We start from the raw sequence: 20199 nt of genomic DNA on the forward strand, positions 1-20199 counted from the left end.
TCCTTTGTGGATGGGTTTTTAGTTTGTTTGGGTCTAGTCTTCATTAGTAAATTATATACTAGTAAATAAGGTTCAGAAGATCTGATCTATGCTGTGTCTTTGATATTGGACCTGTTTTCACACAGCAAGTAAGTCCTTATGATACTAAAGGACCTTTTACCTAGCATTTTGTTAGCATTCTCTGAATAATTTTTAATACACTTTGTAAACACATGGAGTAACTGCTAGTCCTTGGAATACTAGCTCCCTTCCTATTTTCAAAGCCAGGGAGAAAAATCAGCCACATTTTGGACTTTCTGTGTTTTCTTTTTCACAAGATGTTCAGTGGGACTTAGATGGGGTTTGTGCAAATTACTAAAAAGAGACTACTGCAATCAATCTGAATGACATTTTTGAAAAGCTGTTTAAAATATGAAGAGAATGCATAGATACAGTTTTGTTTCATGATTAATTTATTTATCTATAATGGATGTATAGAAAGATTTTTGCAACTATTTGTAAGGGTGAAATATGCAATAAATTCTAGACTATTTTGAAATACAGTTGAAATAATTATGGCAAAAGACAACAACTACTGATTGCTGAAGTTTCACAATATTTTGTACAGTACAAAGCAAGAATGTCCTTATATTAAAAAAAAATCTACATCAATTGAAGAAAAAACCTAAGAAAGGAAAAAACATGACCCAGATATTTTTTCCCGTATAATGTATCTTAGAGAAAATTTCTTAGAAATATTTAGATCTGGTAGATAACTGAAGCAACACATCATTATGCATTTCTTTTCGTTTTGTCAGTATTATATTCCACTAGTTTAACCTTGAACCAGAGAAAAGAGCTAAATATCAAATGACTTCTGACTGAGTGCAGTGTGGAGTACAAGCAGGGTGAAGATTTCCTACTGAGCACAGAGAAAGCACATACCCTATTCATACTTTACACCCACTTAAGGTCCAGTCACAAGAAAGAAGAAAAATTTGAGCTTGTTTAGTAACAAAGATACCTTTCCAGGCCTCTGGAAGTGAACAAAACTTTTGGCAGGTTTGGACAGACTCTTTCCTTTTAATCTCCATTCTGACATTCTGCTCCTATTTGAGAAACTTGAAGATGAGAATGAGATAATGAGCATTGAGGTTTTAATTTATTAATTTTTTTTTCCAAGTACATTTCTTGCCTGGGTCTATGTTATGAAGTAATTCTTCCCATTCTTGCTGAGACAACCGTCTGTTTTCACTGGCAGCCTGGTGAGACAGTGAAGCTGTCTCCCATCACCCAGCCCTATCAGCCAGTGCTGATGTTCTGACCTTGGTAGTTCTGTGCACTCAGGATGGCAGGAATCCACTTCTAAGCTGACAGTTCTCTCTGCCTTAGGGTCTGTCTGCTGACTAGTAACAGTTGACTTGAGTTAAACAAGAAAAACCTGCCAGCCTGAAAGTACCAGAAAGACAAACTGGCTCTTTACATGCCAGAGAGGAATAAGACTTCTTTTCTTATATCTTACGAAGTTTATGTTAGAGGAAGATTTTTTTCAAGCAAGGGCCTGCCTTTCCTTTGACACTTTGAGTATGTAGTATTCCTGGTAGAGCAGTAGAAATTGGCTGTTGCTAGGGCTATTGTGAGCACAGTGCTCAGAAAGGTGAAAAAATCAGTGTAATACTGAGTGTAAGTACCTTTGCTTTACACTTGTACTGCTCTGGTATGGCACATCTTTGCACCATGCACACTCTAAGCACTAGTGACTAGGACTAGTCTATGCAACTGCCTGCTGATGCAAAGCAGGGGACACCTTTGCTTCTCGGCTGGCTCCAGCTGCACGGGGATGCAAAGGAATTTCCTCATCCTCCATCTGTTGTTTTGCAAAGTTCACAAAAACCTGTGTGAGGAAAGCAGAAAATGTCACCATCTCATCAACTGAGATGGGTTGGTGGAATGCCTCTGTACACATGCACCCTTCTTGGCCTCCGCAGGGAAGAGACAGAAGGGGGAATCCATAGACATGAAATGATCTGACACACAGCGTATCAGCAGGGATCATTAATTCCTCCTTTGCTTTTTTAAACTTCCTTGCAAGTTATTTCCTTTGGATGCAACTAATTTGCAATTAAAATCCTATTTTTTCTTAAGTAGAAGGTGGGTTCAGAAAGGTTTGCATGGCTTGCACAACATAAGTGAGTTTGGTTGCGATGGGAAGGAGACGAGAGAATATTTCAGTAAGGAGCTGTAAGGCTGCCAGGAATGTGTCTCCAAGCATTCCCAAAACCAGTTTTGCATATGTGGACCCTCAGCTACTTAGGAAAGCAAGCAGATGAGGATAATACCTTCTAGCAAGTGTGTTTTGCCAAGAGTCCCAGTGGACTTTCCAGGTTTTGTGTGTCTAACTGCTACTGTATAAAAGCACATGACAGAGACATATAAACATTTATCACAGTATCTCTGACACAACACAGTCCAACTCTCTTATTTAAAATAAAATGTTATTCCCAGCTCAGCATCATTCTGAATAGCTGACCTTGCTCCGACTGCTGCTCCTGAAGGAATTGGTTGTATGATTTCTGGCACCTGGGAAACACTATTACCAGCTTTCAAGTAGCATCTGTTTACACAGGGAGTTAGTTACAGATTTCACATTTAATCTACCTCTTTGACAAGGGGTCCCAGAATTTTGCCTGAGAAAAAGGTGTGAGATAATTTCTACTCTGAACAGTTCAGGCCATCAGTTGTTTGGATACATCCTCACTGCATAGCTTATCCACTGAGAATTAGGTAGTCTCATGTATGCTTTATTTTTCACTCACCTGATCTAAAGTTGTTTGAGATACAGAGTATTCTTCAATATGCAAGTTTTCCTTATTGGAGATTATTAACCGAAAAATCTTGGCCAGAGAAGAAGAGCAAATCTGATACTGCAGCATGTTGTAGTGTTTCTCTCTCTGTAAACTCCCTGGGAAGTGCGTGCGTATGAATTGCTCAGCAGGAGTAGGATCTGGAGGCAGCCCAGACTTTGGAGCTTTGATTTTCAGAGTGACAATGTAGCCATCTCCAAACCTGGGAACACCCAGAAATGGGTCTGTTTAAACAGCAGCTTTTCACATTGGGTTGCTGCATTAAACATGGTAAACATCACACACAATTTTCCCATTAAAACAAACAAACAAAAAAACACCATAAAAATATTCTACTTACTTGTATTTTAGCTGCTGAATTGTGCCCAGACATTTGAAGGTACCTTTTACCATGATGGCTAAACGAGTACAGAGGGCTTCACATTCTTCCATACTTTCAAAACAGAGAACATAAATTTAAGATAAAAGCCAGCAGATGAACTTCAGCTCCTCTGGGATTCTGAGCTGTAACTATTCTTACCTGTGTGAGGTTAGAACCACAGCTCGCCGATCTCTGAGCACACTGACAATAGAGTCCCACAGGAGGCGCCGGGACTGAGGGTCCATTCCAGTAGTCGGTTCATCCTGTACGATAAATGTGAAGTCAAAGAAGGATAAAAAAATCAGTGGATTAGAATCAAGTCACTGTGTGTTTGGGTCTTAGTATGCAGCTGCTTCCTTACTGAAATCTGTGCTTTGAAAAAGCACATGGACCTCCAGAAGCGTCTGAGTGAATGGGTACTGACGTACTTCTTGGCATGGGGCAGTGAGGAAGCATGTACAAGAAACTGCAGGTAAGGATATAATGCTGCCTGGATATGGCACAGCTGCAGGGAAGGGAATGCAGTGACCATAATGATAAAGGCACTCCCCACTCTAGGGTCTTATATACCAAAACCCTAAGCAAATGCATAAAAACATGTAGGACCCAAAATAGAAATAAATGAAAGAGCAGTAGCAGTTACATCAAATTGTGTCAAGCTTGGCTCCCATGTTTTGATGGACATTACAGATGTAGGTCAATAAACTGGAGAAACAAACAAATCTTACATCTATAATGCTAACTTTAAGACAGAGATGGACACTTCAAATAAAATCTTCCTTTTTGGGGGCCACAACTCACGTAAGATGACAGTGAGTTCTCCCAAAGTAACTTTCTTATTTATATAAACACATAGGACACATTTTTCAACCCAAGAAGCTAGTGAGGTCACCCTGATTTACACCAGTTAGGGATCTGGCCTGCATAAATCAAAACAAAACACAAAAACAATTTGAAAAACATCTGGAAGAAAAAAAATTCATTAAAAATTTTGTCTTAAGAAATTATTAGAAAACATTTTATCTGGCTCTTTACTATGTACAGGCAGAATGCATGTAAAGGCATATTAAATGTCACAAGGAGTCATGCTATTAAAATGTTATTAAAATGTTTCTTTTTAGCCTACAATTTAAGATGGTAAACTATAAATAAATAATTTTTGTAGTAATTGTATTTAGAATTTTCCCTTGAGAAATTATCAATTATCTGATAACATGTAATTTGATGTGAAGTACATTTCAGCATTTGTATAGTTTAGTCCAAATTTGTATAATTTATTCCAAAGATATTAAAGGCTGTAGCGATCTTCCTCTGTTCTGCTGCATAAAGCAGCAAAGTAAGATCATGCTTTCCACGAGTTGTTACACTCAGACAAGAAAAGGCAGACAGGAACCAAACATGGATTTCACTTCCCATTTTTCTGGATTATAATTTTGTTTTTCTCAAACCATTGTTCATTGAAGATCTTTCTTTCAGGATCACTTGGGGTCCACTGAAAACATAGTTAATGCACCCCAGGCTATTCCTGAAATTAAGGAATTCAAAATTGCATTGAAATAGATATCAGTTGAGGACAGAAAGGAACTTGGCAAGGGCTGACATGAACATCCTTGTATCTCTCTGGGTTTCTGAGTTGTTACCTTGAACTATCACAGAGCTACGTTACCATGACACTTACTAGCAAGACGAGTGGTGGGCAGCCTATCAGTGCAATGGCAGTAGAGAGCTTGCGCTTGTTGCCACCGCTGTAGGTACCAGCCAGGTGGTCTGCATACATAGGAAGTCCCAGCTTCTGGATGCCCCATTCAGCAACCTATGAGAAAGGCCATCTGTTTCACACAGCAGCTAATGTCTAACAGGCAGGATTGCTGATACATCCCCTTTCTGGCAGGGCCATGGCAATCCCCTGGGTTTTAGTACATTCATTTTAGAACTAGAGCAAGATAGCCAAAAAACTTATGATGATATGGGGAAGTCTAACTACTTGGTAGAAAGCCATAAGCCAGCCTGAACTGTAGACTTCCTGTCTGTACAAGAATTTAAATTATTTTCTTCTGGAATCTTCGTCATGTTTACTTCTATGTAAGCAACTTGAAAGACAAGAACAAAACAGCAATAAGTGCAGTTCTGAGTCATAGCAATCACATCTTCAGCCTTCCAGAGTTCACACCTCAGTTTCTGCAAGTCCCATTCATGTCATTTGATAGTGCAGTCTTGTACTCAACTGTCCAAATGACAGAAACCACTCCAAGGATGGCAAAGCCCACTTTGGAAATTCTGGCCCTTAGCACGTTATGAACCCTGTTAAACATCACAAATATAACTATGTACCAGTCAAAAGCAAGAATGCTTTACCCTCTTGATTTCCTCTGCTGGAACCCCCCGCAGTCGTGCATATAAGTAGAGATGTTCTCGACCTGTGAGCAGGTCATCAATGGCATCAAACTGAGGGCAGTATCCCATGTTTTGGTGGACATTAGAAATGTGGGTCAATATACTGGAGGAACAAAGAAAAGGATATTTTATCTGTAATACTAGCTTTAAGACAGAGATGAACACTTCAAATAAAACCTTCCTTTTTGGGGGCAACAACTTGTAAGAGAATGAATACTGCCTGATACAACATCCTACAAAAATACCTGTCTGTACATAACAGCAAGGAGTGTATTCTCATTTCAGTCAGCTCAGACCTGGTTAAGAGTCTAAGCCCACCTCCCCTCACTCATTTTCCTGTTTAAGTATAGCCTGACATAACAAGATGTTCTTTGAACAGCCACCATTCTTTGCAGATGGTGTTTATTTCTAGAAGAAAAAAAATCAGTCAATTTAATCTCAGTGTCGTCATTGGGCACAGGCTGACAAGACACAAAGCGAACGCTTCCTTGGTAGTAACAACAGAAATACAGAATCAGAGAATGTTTGATGCTGGAAGTCATCACTGCCCACTCACCCTGCTCAAGCAGGTCACCTACAGCAGGTTGCCCAAGATCATATCCTGGCAGCAAAATAGCTATTGCTCAAATCACATCAATGGACAAAGAATCAAGTCCCAGCTATGCCCAACAAATGAAGCCTCACAACCTGGAACTAAACTAACATAAGTGAATATCAGATCACGCTGTATTAACTTATGACATCAAACCAGTACTATGTAAACAATGATGCTAGAAACAGCCAGAGAAAAGTCACAAAGCTCAGATCAAAGCACCCTGTTGGACTGGTTATCTTATGTTTGTGAGCTCTTGCCACTAGATCCACCTGCCTTGTTCCACTGCTAGCATTACTATATCTTACCCACAGATTTTACAACAGAATGTTACAAGTATGACGTGCCAGTGTGTGCTAGCTGTGGTCTCTATAAATGACATAAAACCAGAAAAGAGCTGCTGGGTCATTGAGACTACGATCTAAGCATTTCTACCCCAGTAAATGAACTGTCACAGATTTTTAAGGTACTTACCTATTGCCAGCCACTACAGCATCTCCAGATGTCACATCAGTATCTCCAGTCAGCATTTTGAATGTAGTTGTTTTGCCAGCACCATTCACTCCCAAAAGACCAAAGCACTAAATTACAAAATTTAACACATTCTTTAGTATTTCCAACTTGCAAATCAGCAGGGGCATGAAATCTAAACTGATCTGTGGAATGTAATCTAGTGTTATTGAACAACCTACCTCTCCGGGACGTATGCCAACACAGAGTCTGTCCACTGCAGGATTGTGCCTACCTGCATAAATCTAAATTGAGAGAAGAAAAAATTAAAATCCTATTGCAATACATCTACAGCAAAGAAAGTCTTCTGAATTTTTTAGTTTAATGCTGTTGGGATGAGTCAACTTTAAAATCAAGACAGGAATAAATAAAAAATTAAAAAGAAAGTGTAAACATTAGACAAAGTCAGACATTTAGTTACATTAATTTGTAATGACCCCTAAAAATACCAGTTTTACTGCATGCAGACTTTTACTTCAGGTCTTTAGCACTAGGATACTTCGCTGGCACAAGGTATCTCTGACATACAAGACCAACATGGAAAAATACAGCAAGATTGTCTGAAGAGTGAGACTCTAGTTCTGTGTTCATGAGATCCCAGCAATGTGTGTAATCTTTGTATTTCTGTAGCTCATGTATTCAGATGGCATAAGTCAGACACCTTCAACATCTGGAAATAAGATAAATTTGCAATAACTATACCCCTCAATGTAAAAACCACCAAATGATTAACTTGAGATTGAAAATCACCTATGGAAAAAAACCAACCCAGCACTGTAGAAGAAGAGACTAGTAGCAAGGGACACTCAATAGGTAACAGTCATGTCTGACAATATAAGCTAAAACAACTAAACTTAAGCAGGGAGGTTTGCACTTTCCTTGGTGGACTTCCCTGTGATTTGAATTCTAATCAAAGGAAACAGTCAAATAACATTTCAAGTCTTGACTTCTAAAAAGTTTGATATTTTCTAAGGTACAAAGTTGATTTTGAAAACAATACCATCTGAATCCACAGCTGAAACACATTCTGAAAAAATAAAGTTACACTAGACTCATTTGTTTCATTTTTCTTTAAATATTACCTTGGTCAGTTCTTGTAATTCTAGGATATGTGTTTTGTTCCCTCCACTCATAATTCTTCTTCTTTCTTGTGCAACGTCCTCATCTTCATCAATAATAGGTGACATGGCAGTCTCAGCAAACCTGGAAAAACCCAAAACCAGCAAGTTGTCCTTGCTGCATTTAGAGTAACACTGTAAAACAATGGCTAATCAAATGCCAAAAATGTGACTGGTGGAAGCAGCAGGATTTTAACTTCACAATGTGACACTGGCTGGAGCATTCCTGCTGTTGGGAGAATCCTTGACCTTTGAAAGTTAATCTCTGAATACTAAAATGGGAGGAAATGGTTTGGTCAAAAGAGCATGCCTTGTCAGTTACTCATGTGACATAACCTGCCCATCAGCCACAGCTTTTGTTATTTAGATGCTCGTCAGTAGCTAAGGATAGTCCTCCTGCAGATCTTTTGAGCAGACTTGGCTGTAAACCAGTATTTTCATAATTGTACCAATTGGTACTCCTGTTTGCAAGCCTGAACAGGGGCGAATGACCCACCCACACCAGGCAGGTAGCTGCTTTCATTGTGGTAAAGGCAGTCTGTAAAGCAGAGAGGCGAAGCTAGCTTAGTGTCCAGGCTGCAACAGTCCTGTGCAGTGGACTGGAATTGCCATCTTGGGATGTCAGTCTAGTACCTCATGCCAGTACTTATGACACTACAGACTTTTCAAGTTGTTTTATAATCTCACTATTACAGTGTTTTAATCTTAAAAAAAAAAAAGAAAAAAATAGAAACATTTAAAAATGTTACATTAAAGCCTTAATTCAAGAAAATTAATTTCTTTAATTATATATTCTTAAATCCTATTAAGATACTGCACATTTGTAAAGGCTTTCTTGAACCTGGACATCAACAAATTAAGAGGTAAGTAAACAGAAAAAGTGAAAAATTCAGAGAAAAAGGAAAAGCAGAACAGAGAGTAACAAGACACCCTGTTAATAAAGGAACATTAACACAAGCTTTCAGACATACCATCTTGTGGAGAACAAACGGTGCTGCATAAGGAGATTCAGAATGAAGAATGCAACCCCTTGAACTGCCATGGCAACCAGGTTCTTTCCAACAAAGTCCCACTGGAAAGGATTGGAAACATGCTCCTCACCTGTGGAGAAAGCACCAGAAAGCAAGGTGAAATATTGCTGAAACAAAACAGAACAAAAGGCATAATCATAATGATTTAGGATTAAAATCCTAAAATCCTTTATTCGATCATGATCAGGCAACATCTCCATTTTGCAGTGTCTTATACAGATTCTTGAGAAAATATACTCTTAAGATCAGCTGCTGTACGGGAGCAAAGATTAATATAAACTCTCCGAATATGCACTGCTTTGGGTATCTTAACATGAAATTTACATGGATTATGTGAAAACATACATTTTCTGAATAAACTCCCGTAAATTCTGCTCTATGACTATTTTTTTAATAAGTTGTCTGATATCAAAGACATCCATATGCCAAGAGAATGCATTTGAAGAACAGCAGCAACTTCAAATATTAACATGAGAGTCACAACACTATGAAATAACATCTCTTACTGAAATTATCTAAGGGCTTCAGGAAAAATGATAAAAAGGCACCAGAGTGTGCCACTGACCAAATGGGCTCATTTCCAAGACAGACTACTGGTTGGGCCATAGAGTTGTGGCAGCTGTATCAAAAGCGGTGATACCTTCAGAGAGACTGAACTCTCCTACTCTTCATCCATCTGATGATGTCAAAGGGAAGAATATCAGAAACAGCCACTAATTTTCCTTGATAAAACTTCCAGCCATCTCATCCAAGGTCAGGACATGTGACATGGATATAACTTGTTTATTGGCTCTTACTTACCAAACCTGGCATATACTTCAGTCACAGCTTGGTTCATGGCCAAGTCAATGAGTCCACGGCCCAGGCAAAAATGTGGGAAGACAATAAGCACATTTTTCAATGTTTTATTAAACTTCAGCAAAGACTATAAGAAACAGAAACAACATAATAAGCAGTTGAAACCAGATTTCTTTAAGGAAATACAGCAACATGAGTGAGTAGTTCTTTGTCATGCCAGAAAAACTGGATATTCTGTGTTCTTGCAGCAGAGAAAACAGAATATTTATAAAGTTATACCCAAAGCACCCGCAACCTAGAACACAGCACAGCAGAACACTGGCATACACTGCACCAGACAATGTGCTTGTGGAAAACTGGCAGCAGGGGGAGAAATTAATCTGTGTGATGAAGCATTTTTCTTTGTAGTAGAGGTAATGTAATTCCGGTGCCAGCTATTATGAACTGTGAGCAAGAAGAAAGAGTGGTATCCTTCTGTCCTAAAATTTTTATTTATAGCTGGAATATTTCCATAATCAGGAATGCCAATATTGAAAAATACCAGTGTCTGGGCACAACTGCACAGTAGACTTTGGTGCAATGTGGAGATGCCCAAAACAGTGTAAGTGCAGTAGCAGCCTAGCTGCACCAACACTGAACCCAGAGAAGGGCAATTTTACCTGTGGAGTGACAATGTCTACAACAGACACATCCTGTCAAAGGCAGGTAACAATACTGACCTGCTGTCCCACAGACTGAATGCCACTGAACCCTGTGCTATCAAGAAGAGTCGCTGAGAATGCATGAACACCAGGGACAGAAAGTATTGTAAAGGTGGCCCTTGAAACCATGAACTCAATCAAGACCTGTTTCTCCTTCCCAGCAAACAACAAAGCTTGGTGAGCACATAGTGCATTTTCAAACACCATCAGTAATGAGAGCTAATTGGACTGCTGTCAGGTGTAGAAGGCGTGTCAATCACAGTGGCCAGAGTACCAGCAACTGCAGAGGCAACAGCAGTAGTGCATACGAGCCAACAGTGTCTTATAAACTGATCTCTAAGACGAAGAACGAATGTTGGCATTCACTGTATTCTGTCTATTCTTGTACTTTGCCACCTTTCAGGTGGTATTAAACATTTTTTCAGAAATTCTCAAAATACCACTATAAGGAGCACACCTCCTCTGAGACAATGACTAGCAGGAGTAAGTTACCTTTTCTTACTTAGTAGTGAGTCTATGATTTTCTACTATCTACCTCTTCCTGTACAAGCCAAATTGCAGAAACAAGCACAAAGTGCTGTGTCCCCTGCATCCCAACTGTGACAGTGTGCAGAAGTTTGCTAATAGGAATGAAAGCCACTGAGTATCATTCCTTGGGTGAGTAGCCCATGATCTCAATTGCCCTGAATTGCTTCTCTAGGTTATTCTGCTCACCCGTCCCTGCAATTCTCATCAAGTTCCCCACTCATTCACTGCCAGAAAAAAAGAGCAAGGTAAAGAGAGCTACTGTTAGAGATGGTTATACTTGGACACCCTTTGCACAGGCTCCTTAAAACCACGTGTCAAGAAAAGAATTACATACCGGATTATTTTCAAATAACTCCAGGATGAATGTGATGGCACTGCTATTGATCCCCACAAAGAGATTAATACAAGACAACGCCACATAAGCAGTGCTAGGGACACTGAAGAAAGAAGCAGCAGGGTACATCATGGGAATTACTGCCCATCTGCATGCAAAGAGAGAAACAGATGATAATGGCTACTCGGTATTCTCATGTTGTTTTGCCTAATGAAAACACAAAGCTTTCTTCCTATCCCAAGTGCAATGAAACAGTGTAACCAGAGATGCCACTAGAGTATTGTTTTCCTGGTTACTAGAAAACAAAGGTTTTTTTCCTGTAGAGTCTTTTTCTGTTAATATGCAGAGCAATAGGAACCAGTAAAATTTACAAAATTTAATGCCAGCAAGGTTGGACTGCACACCAGGAGGGAGAAACAAAGAAATGTTAGATAAGCAAATAAACAGCACTGCTTTGCTACATACTCCCCAGCCTTTGGAACGGTTCAAAGAAATCAGAAACTCTGTAAATTTTTATATTATTTTTTAACTCCTTTACTATTGTTTGTTTTTTTTTACTCCCTGTTTGGAGATTCCTGTGCCATGATTTCTGGGACGTAGCAAATGCACATGCAGCAGCGCAACAGGAGTATTTCTCTGGAATAAACTTCAAATGTTTAGCAACAGTTAGTCTAACTAGGATGATTTCAGTAACAACAATCTGAGTTACTTAAAAGGACCACACACGTGATCGGAAAGAATCATCTTAATTTCCCTATTGTGACTGCAGCTGGGTGCTAATATAAGATTCTATGAACTTAACTCCCTTTCTGTTTTTCCAGTAGCAAACTATGACATTATTGTTGAAGTGACTGCCACATGATTATATTTTTTTTTCTGAAAATTCACATATGAAACACAGGGCCCCACACAGAGGAACCACCCAAACACTCACCCGTACAGAAGCAGCAGGGCAACCAGCACAGGGAGATTCGTGGGAGAAGTGTACGCTTTCTTGTTGAATCCAGTGAATATACACACAACCATTCCAGCACTCAGGGCATAATTCACCTGTCACATCACAGGGTGAAGAGCAATGTGTAAGCCCTGAGAAGGTCTGCAAACATATCCAGATCCTACACATTATTCCAAAAAGATTTTGTATTGAGGAACACTGGGATTTATGAGCTAGACTCATCACACTGAAGCTTTTAGATCAACAGGTCCATGGCATCAGTTGACATTTTTCTGAGTAATCTTTTATCAAACTGTTTATTAAAATATAACATATATTGTGGTTTCTTAGATTATGCTTTGGGAGCCAATTATTTCATGTTCCTGCTGGCATGCTGCCCTCAGAAAGAGGCTGTGGGTCTGCAAGGGAAAGAGTTTCTGGTGATGCAAAAGCTGTGTAGGAGGGAAAAAGCTAGTTACCTGAGCCACATTCCTGGGAGGAGGTTAGAGTGAGTATGCTTGGCCACTGCTCCTAATTTCTTTGTTCAGTATTAGTAACACAAGTCTATTGCAATGCACAGAGCTCCCCATGCAGAAAGGAAGGTGGTGTTTCAGAGAACTGCTAACACCAATTAATACCATTGCATGATGCTGTCAAGGGCCACAGCCAAGCAGAATTCCTGCCAAGGAAGTTGCTGGGAAGCTGCTGTGACCGGCAGTGGACAGGACTGCAGCTACCTGCTTCTTTTCTCTCTTTTGCCAAATTAATGCTTTGCTTTATCTTCTCTGAAAGCACCTTCCAAAGCCCAAAGAGTTTTGGGCTTTTCAATTTTTTTTTTCCTTTTTCCAACTCCATGTTCATGCTTTTCTTATTGCATAAGCCCTTGGCCCCTCTCTTTGTTGAGAAGGCAGGGCTAGAAAACAAGCCCCTTGCTGTGCCTCAACCAGGCAAAGAATTTGCTGCTTTGTGACAAAGTGGCCTGAGGAGTAATGAGAGGGTAGCTGAGACCTGTCTAAGCAAGCCTGGGCTTGCAGTCTAAAGCCTTTTGGAAGAACAGTGAACAAGATTCAGTAACCTAAGCAAATATTTCTATGTTGTTTCAGGCACCCTAGAGTATTTTGTCTGGCCTCCAGCTACTGTTCCAAGCAGTCTGTGAATTTGCCATTTAGTTTTCCTGAGTATCTTGGAACATCTTATGATTCTTCTGGAGGGCAGGAGTGACTAGCATCAGGCAACTGGGCTTCTCCCTGCTATCTTAAGATTTACTTTATTACACTCACAGTTATAAGAACTGGAAACCCTAAGATTACAACAATTTCATTACTTGAATAATGAGCTATGCCCCTACAGCTGGAATTAGTTAGGTCAGATCCTTAGCATGGTGTCTGAGAAACACTTCAAGAATCACAGAATCACAGAATTGTAGGGGTTGGAAGGGACCTCGAGAGATCATCGGGTCCAACCCCCCTGCCAAAGCAGCTCCCCAGCTCATATTGCACAGGTCGGTGTCCAGACAAGTCTTGAATATCTCCAGAGATGGAGACTCCACACCCCCCTGGGCAGCCTGTCCCAGGGCTCTGTCACCCTCACTGTGAAAAAGTTCTTCCACATGTTGGTGCGGAACTTCCTGTGCTCCAACTTGCAGCCATTGCCCCTTGTCCTGTCTCCACAGGCCACTGAAAAGGGGCTGGCCAACTCCCCCTGCATCCCATACTTAAGATACTTATAGAGATTAATTAGATCCCCACCCCCTTAGTCTTCCCTTCTCAAGACTGAACAGCCCCAGCTTTTTCAGCCTCTCCTCACAGGGGAGATGCTCCAGGCCCTTAATCATCTTCGTAGCCCTTCTTTGGACTCTATCCAGAAGATCTCTTTCCTTTTTATACCAGGGAGCCCAGAAATTTGTGCTTTGCAACGCTCAGAATCACCATCACAACTCACAGATTAGGCCCCAGTTCATGCAAACCCAGGAATATTTGCAGGCTATGAAATGAGAGCAGCAGTTACTCACTATGTCCCACAGGAAGTTAGTTAGCCAGTAGATCACAGGGCTCACACCACTGACGAACTGTAGATGCTTGGCTTTTGTTACACGTTCTTGAATCAGGTACAAAACAAAACTTGCTGGTATAAAAGACATGGCAAAAATCACACAGATGGCAACAACAGCATCCACTGAAGTGGTCAGTCTAAAACAGAGCACAAGAAGGGTCTGTGAGTGAATGGACACAGCACCATAGTAGCATTTGGAGAACCTGGAGGGAATTTAAGATACAGAAGTAGCAAAGTTCTTTTGAAAGTAGAAGACTCTTCCAATTTCAGAATGTATAAGTGTATTTTCCCAAGTTGTGTTGGGGACTGTAGCTAACAAATATGGGTCTTGGTAGCACCATTCCCTGATTTTTTTACTGCCTTCATGTCCTCGAAGAGTTCAACTCCTCTATCTCATTTTGACAGCCTTTCCTGTATGCTTTGTCTCAAATTAGACATTAAGGCCAATAGTCAAAGTGCTCTGGAAGCCAGGAAAAGAGGGACTCAGAAGCAAGTTGCAGACAATGAGATGAAACACAGACCTTGTCTCTGTGCTATAGCAGAAGTTTTCAGTTTCACTGACTTCTGAACTTAACAGGAGACATGAGTGGGAAGCTGTGTCTTCTTAGGGATGTCTTTTTCAAGAAATCGTATCTTTATATTGTGGCACCAACCATACTTCACGCCGTCAATAATCTGTCTGTGTGCTGTCCTTGGCATCAAGATCGAGGTTTTTGACTACTGCCTACCTGCAGTCAATTAGGGACAATTTCTGATTCCTTTTTTGATTATGATCTCTGTGTTACTTCACAAACAGATCTACTGGCTTTGGAGCATGAGCAGATAGTTCAGAATCTTTGTGCTTGGGAATCAACAAAAACATGTAATTGTGCATGATGAATGGCCATAGCTCTTGCACAGGACACAACTGAACTCTTACAGGAATATGATGAGACACAAAAAATAGATTGTATACCTAATTCTTGTTTAGAGTAAAACTCCAGTGAAAGGAATCCACATTGTGTCAAACTATTTCTCCTCAGAGCGTGAGTACACTGGTGGTAGTAAACTGCCAGGAGAGACAGGGGCAAGAGCCAGCATCAAAGCACAGGCAGACTTACACAGTGACTTCAGAGAGTTGCTCCTTAGTAAGGTTCAAAGGATGGTTTACAGCAGTGATTCCATATTCCTCAGGGGCTTGGCCAGTCCGCAGGTTGGCTCTGAGGATTGCATTATTTGCTACATTAAGGAAACTAACCATAGCATGCCAGCCTTTATTGTTAAACCACACCTAGAAGAGTCAGAAAGCACAGATTCATTTAAGAAGCCTTCACTAACAACCCTGAGCTGCAGGAGAAAACTTGGCTGCCTTTTATCCCCTTTGGTGGGTACAGTGACCAGGAAAGAATCCAGGACCAGGAATTCATAGCTCCTAAGCACAGTCCAGCAGGAGGAGCTCACAGACTATGCTTTTAAAAGGGTTGGTCAACCAGTATCACAGGCTATTATAGAAACACATTTTAAAATTTAACAGCATGGGTTCTACTCAGAAGTATTTAGGATAGCAAGAAGTACCAGTAACATAGTTTTAAAAATCTCACATTAGAAATAGCTTTCCCTTAATATTATAGGTATAGTATTTCTGCTCTTCTTGCATCTGAGAATGCCACTAGCAATATTCTCACAATCTGAAGTCTATGGCAAGAAAGACTGAGAGTTAGCAGACTACTATTGTCAAATACCTTAATATTATCTTCGGTTTCCATGTATTTAAGGAAACTAGAAATTTCTTTAGCAGCAGCCAGTGAAGTTTGTCCCTAAAATAAAAAAAAAGAAAAGGCTAGAGATCAGCTGTCTGGGTGAAATCTGCTGCTGCAGGTTTTCAGTTTTGCAAAAATTCTTTAGTAATGGGACAAAAAAGTAATCATAAAAGTCTTGCTTACTCCTGTCACATTCATCATTCGGCCAAGATCACTTAGGAAATTGACAACTTGATCTCCAGAAACATGAAGGACTGGAAGTCTTCCTCCTATAGAGATTCCTCCATATCTAACAGAAAGAACAGCACCATCAGTCACTTGTAGCACAGACCCTAAACTCTACACATTGACAGGAAACTTTAAAATGCACTTAACATAAGCTTGATTTCTACACATCACAAAATTCATGCACAACAACCTCCATTTTTTCTAATAAGTTGTATTAGGTATCTATAGGGCTTACAAATAGTAGAAGTTCTATCAGTTTCTGAGGGGTTCATACCAGCATCCTGAGAAAATTATTAAGTAGATAAGATTTGGAAAAAAACAGTTATTTCTACAGTGCAAATTCTTTAGATCAAGATAACTGACATATTCAGAACTCTCTGTACAGCATGGAGGGCTGAGGACAACACAGATCTCAGTTAAAACTGCAGTTGCCCTGAGGGGAGCAGTGTAGTACCATAGAAAGTGATGTTTGTGCATGAGCAAGCAGATATTCTGCAAAGGGAGCCACTCACCCAGCTGCTACTTCTGAAATTAATTCCTATTGCTGATGAAAACCCAGGTAACTCTTTTCCGTAGGCTAATCAGTGTCTAAGCTCAGTGTCTGCACCATGCTGGGGTTAGCTGATGCCTCTATGTAAGCATGCTCCAGTGGAATATGTTTCATAACTACTGCAAACATTCAGAGTGGGGACGAGGAGTTGTGGTTGTCACTGTTGTTACTACTGTATTTGATTGGCTGGTGTCTAGGTTTCATCTTACCCAGGTCCTTTTTTAGGAGGGCTCATATTTTTCGGCTGTACTTTGAAAGAGCTGCATCAGAGTATATTGCAATGTAGTGCAGCATTGTATTGCAACTTTCCATCACAGAGATCACATTAGTCTGACTTTTGTAGATAATAAAACTGTGATAGTTCCATTGTGTGCCTCTGGCCTTCATCTTTGTGGGGGAGGTCCAAACAAATTAACCCTTTGTCTGTATAAAGCCCCTGTTGACCCCCAACCTATTTCCCACTGAAGTCATCTCTTTGTTCTACACTATCTGACACAATTCCCCTTTTCCATTCAGGGAAACATTGTGAGGCTCCACTGTTAAACAGAAATTCATTGTTTCTTTATTTACCACCATAATCTGTGAATTGGTTTCTTACCTTTGCTCATTGACCCAGTATTTGCTTTTCAAGCTGAAACAGAAAAAGAGATTCCTCTCTCTTAATGCACTGAACCACAGTGAAAGGTATTGTCAGGCTTAAATGGAAATTAAAGGCACATTCCTATGCTTTGCAGACCCACAGTTTCCCCTACACAGCTTTTATTATTTTTTTTTATTCACTTTCTTTTTTAATTGCTGCTGATTACTTTGAGTTGTGAGGTTTTCAGGATTTTTGCATTCCCTGCAGTGGGTTTTCAGTTTTGGTTTATTTTCTGACACGGTTCATATCTCCAGCTCACACAGAGGTAAGCAAGATTTCTAAAGTGCCACATACTGGCTCTATCCTAAATCCATAAAGAACTGATTTTAAAACATGTATCTAAAGCAATTATGACATGTGCTAAGGGGAACCAGTCAAAGGCAGCCAGCACAAAGCTAATATAATGGGAATTTCAAGAACTCTGCCAGGAATTGAAAAGGCAGCAAAGACCTGAATCAGAAATAAGAGGCCATGGACACTGCACAGGTAATTACCACGAAGGACACGCCTGCAAGCTGAGGAGCTATCAGGAGGATAGATATATTGGTGTAACATTGTCCTTGGCTTTTTAGCACCTCTGGCAAGCAAGTGATGATTAACTCAGGCAGATGGTCTGCTGGTGTGGCTACAGTTCTTCAGGGACACAAACTCCACAAGGCAGTTCTTCATGGTGTGCAGTCACCAGTTTTCTCACCATTGACACAGTTGCCATTAATACAGCATTGCATCAACACTGAAACTTAGCTCTGCCTATAAAGAGGCACCTGATTGTACAAACTGGTATAATTAACCAATTTTAATCCCCTAAAATAAGCATCTCTTATTCTTACATCAGGAATATGGACATGACTCTCAAGTCTACACAGTTCTGTGGCACATCAGGTGCTATGTTGTTATTAAATGAAAATTTCATAGCCAGATACAAAATATGGGATGTGAAAAACAGAGACATTCATCCCTACCTCCCTTTTATCAAAGTGGGATATGTTTTCACCAGAAAATCTGAAATATTTCTGTGGGTCAGGTCTTGAAGAATTTCTGTGCTGTGCTGCACCCTCTGGAAAGAAAAGGAAACCTCATTAATCATAGTAAACTTTACAGTCTCTAAAGCTATTCAGTAAGTGTTTGTCAGGAGAACAGCAAAAGTAGCTTTGGTTCAGAGGAATCGCTCAGTTTCGTAGTATCATTGAAATGAGAGTGTGTCATTCACTTTCTGGCCCAAACATCCTTACTTTACTGATTTCAGAAGAAATTATGAAATCACAGAAGTTTGTGATGCCTGATGCTGAACAGTTGCACTTCACTGAAACATCACACGAATTATTTGCTACAAAGGCCAGGGTTGCTCAGGGCTTTCCCTTCACTGTGAAAGAAGGGAGCTTTTCAAATAAATTGAGATCCTAAGTAAATGTAAGGTAGTTCTCTATGACTTAGCAGAGGCGAAAAATTGACACAAAAATTTCACCTTCTCTAGAACATTACATACTTTGAATGAAAATTACTTTCTTTTTTTTTGGTAATGAAAATGATGCCACATGATGCCTTTGTTGATCTTCTGCAAATACAGGATCACCCAGAAATGCAAGACCTCAGACTCGATGAGTTTATCCCAAGGTAGAGTATACTTAAAAAGGGTCCTGAGCAGTTTCAGAGGGCAAAGCTTGCAACCTGAAATGACCTAGTAATGACCTAGAGTCTAATGAACTTCCCAGAAGTTCCTACATTTGTCCACAGAGAGGCAGTACGAGATGACACAGAAGATACATTACAGATGTCTAGCTGGTACTAGACTGGTGGCATCCTCATAGCGCCCTCTTTAAATGAGCTGTCTATGCTCAGACGTACTTCCCAATTATTTACACACCGCTGCTTGCCTGGACACTCAGATGTGAATTGTCTGTTCCTGACAAGTTATACAAAATGATCACATCCTGCAAAATTGTCAGGATGTTATAATCAATATATTTCCCTTAGAGGACCAGAGTCTCCATAAACAAATAAAATAGTATTTTTGCACCCTACTTGGAATTCAAGTTTTAGACTAAATTTCTCTCCCAAACACACTAGCATGTGAATAGCAAAATTCAACTCTGGACAGGAATTCACTGGAAATCAGAAATAACTTGGGATGCAAGGGCAGAACAAAATCTTCAAATTAATTTCTTTTTTTGCTTCATAGACAGGAATTCTACAGATTTTTAAATAAACTTTGATTTGTTGTTTTGGGAATAGTGATACAGAAACCAAAGCAAACAATCAGTATTTTCAAGAGATTGTGTCATGGATTTGGATTCAGAAACTGAGTAGGCTCGTGGCAGAGTTAAAACTAGAATTATTTTAGTAATTTGGCTAATATGAATACATGTAGCCTGGCAAACAGGAACGGTACAGCTGAACGGTGTGCATGGTGAGACTTTAAATTAGTGAGCTGTTAAATACTCTGAGAGTGACTGCATTTCTGTTTTCTTTGTTAGAAAAAACATTTAGAAAACATGAACACTAACAGGCTATAATTTCCTACGGCTCTCCAAAAGAGTAAGCCTGTTTTATAATGGGTACTACTAAAATTATACATACTGAGGAACAGGTGGGAGAGTAGCTCTCATCCCCATACAGCATCAGTGGTTATTAAATCATTCATCTTCATGAACATATATACAAACATTTGTTTCGCTAGCCTAGAACTTTATTTATTAAAATGGAACCAAAAGACATATAAAAACAATTATTTGCCTCCATATTAATGTGTCAATTTTTACTGACATGACCCCACTATATGATTTCCAAAATCATGGTGGTTTTGCTTTCTTTCCTTTCCTCTTTCTCCCTCCTTCCCATCCCCTCTT

At 39.9% G+C, this 20199-nt stretch overlaps 1 protein-coding gene across 1 annotated transcript in view; it reads right to left on the reverse strand.

Moving 5' to 3' along the window:
- Positions 1–1750: 1750 nt before the first annotated feature.
- The window catches only part of ABCA4 (ATP binding cassette subfamily A member 4), a gene marked incomplete at both ends in the record, with an annotated part of 72987 nt that continues 54538 nt past the window's right edge, over positions 1751–20199 (reverse strand). Inside the window, 19 exons of the mRNA XM_084266195.1 lie at positions 1751–1873; positions 2796–3045; positions 3184–3276; positions 3364–3467; positions 4883–5017; positions 5560–5701; positions 6665–6771; positions 6883–6945; positions 7783–7903; positions 8790–8919; positions 9651–9774; positions 11211–11358; positions 12145–12260; positions 14156–14333; positions 15297–15466; positions 15918–15992; positions 16119–16224; positions 17312–17344; positions 18316–18410. Of these exons, the coding sequence (XP_084122321.1) occupies positions 1751–1873; positions 2796–3045; positions 3184–3276; positions 3364–3467; positions 4883–5017; positions 5560–5701; positions 6665–6771; positions 6883–6945; positions 7783–7903; positions 8790–8919; positions 9651–9774; positions 11211–11358; positions 12145–12260; positions 14156–14333; positions 15297–15466; positions 15918–15992; positions 16119–16224; positions 17312–17344; positions 18316–18410 (2313 nt within the window). The remainder of the gene's footprint in view (positions 1874–2795; positions 3046–3183; positions 3277–3363; positions 3468–4882; positions 5018–5559; positions 5702–6664; positions 6772–6882; positions 6946–7782; positions 7904–8789; positions 8920–9650; positions 9775–11210; positions 11359–12144; positions 12261–14155; positions 14334–15296; positions 15467–15917; positions 15993–16118; positions 16225–17311; positions 17345–18315; positions 18411–20199) is intronic.

The sequence above is a fragment of the Gallinula chloropus genome (assembly GCF_964237585.1).
Source record: "Gallinula chloropus genome assembly, chromosome: 6".
Taxonomy (NCBI): domain Eukaryota; kingdom Metazoa; phylum Chordata; class Aves; order Gruiformes; family Rallidae; genus Gallinula; species Gallinula chloropus.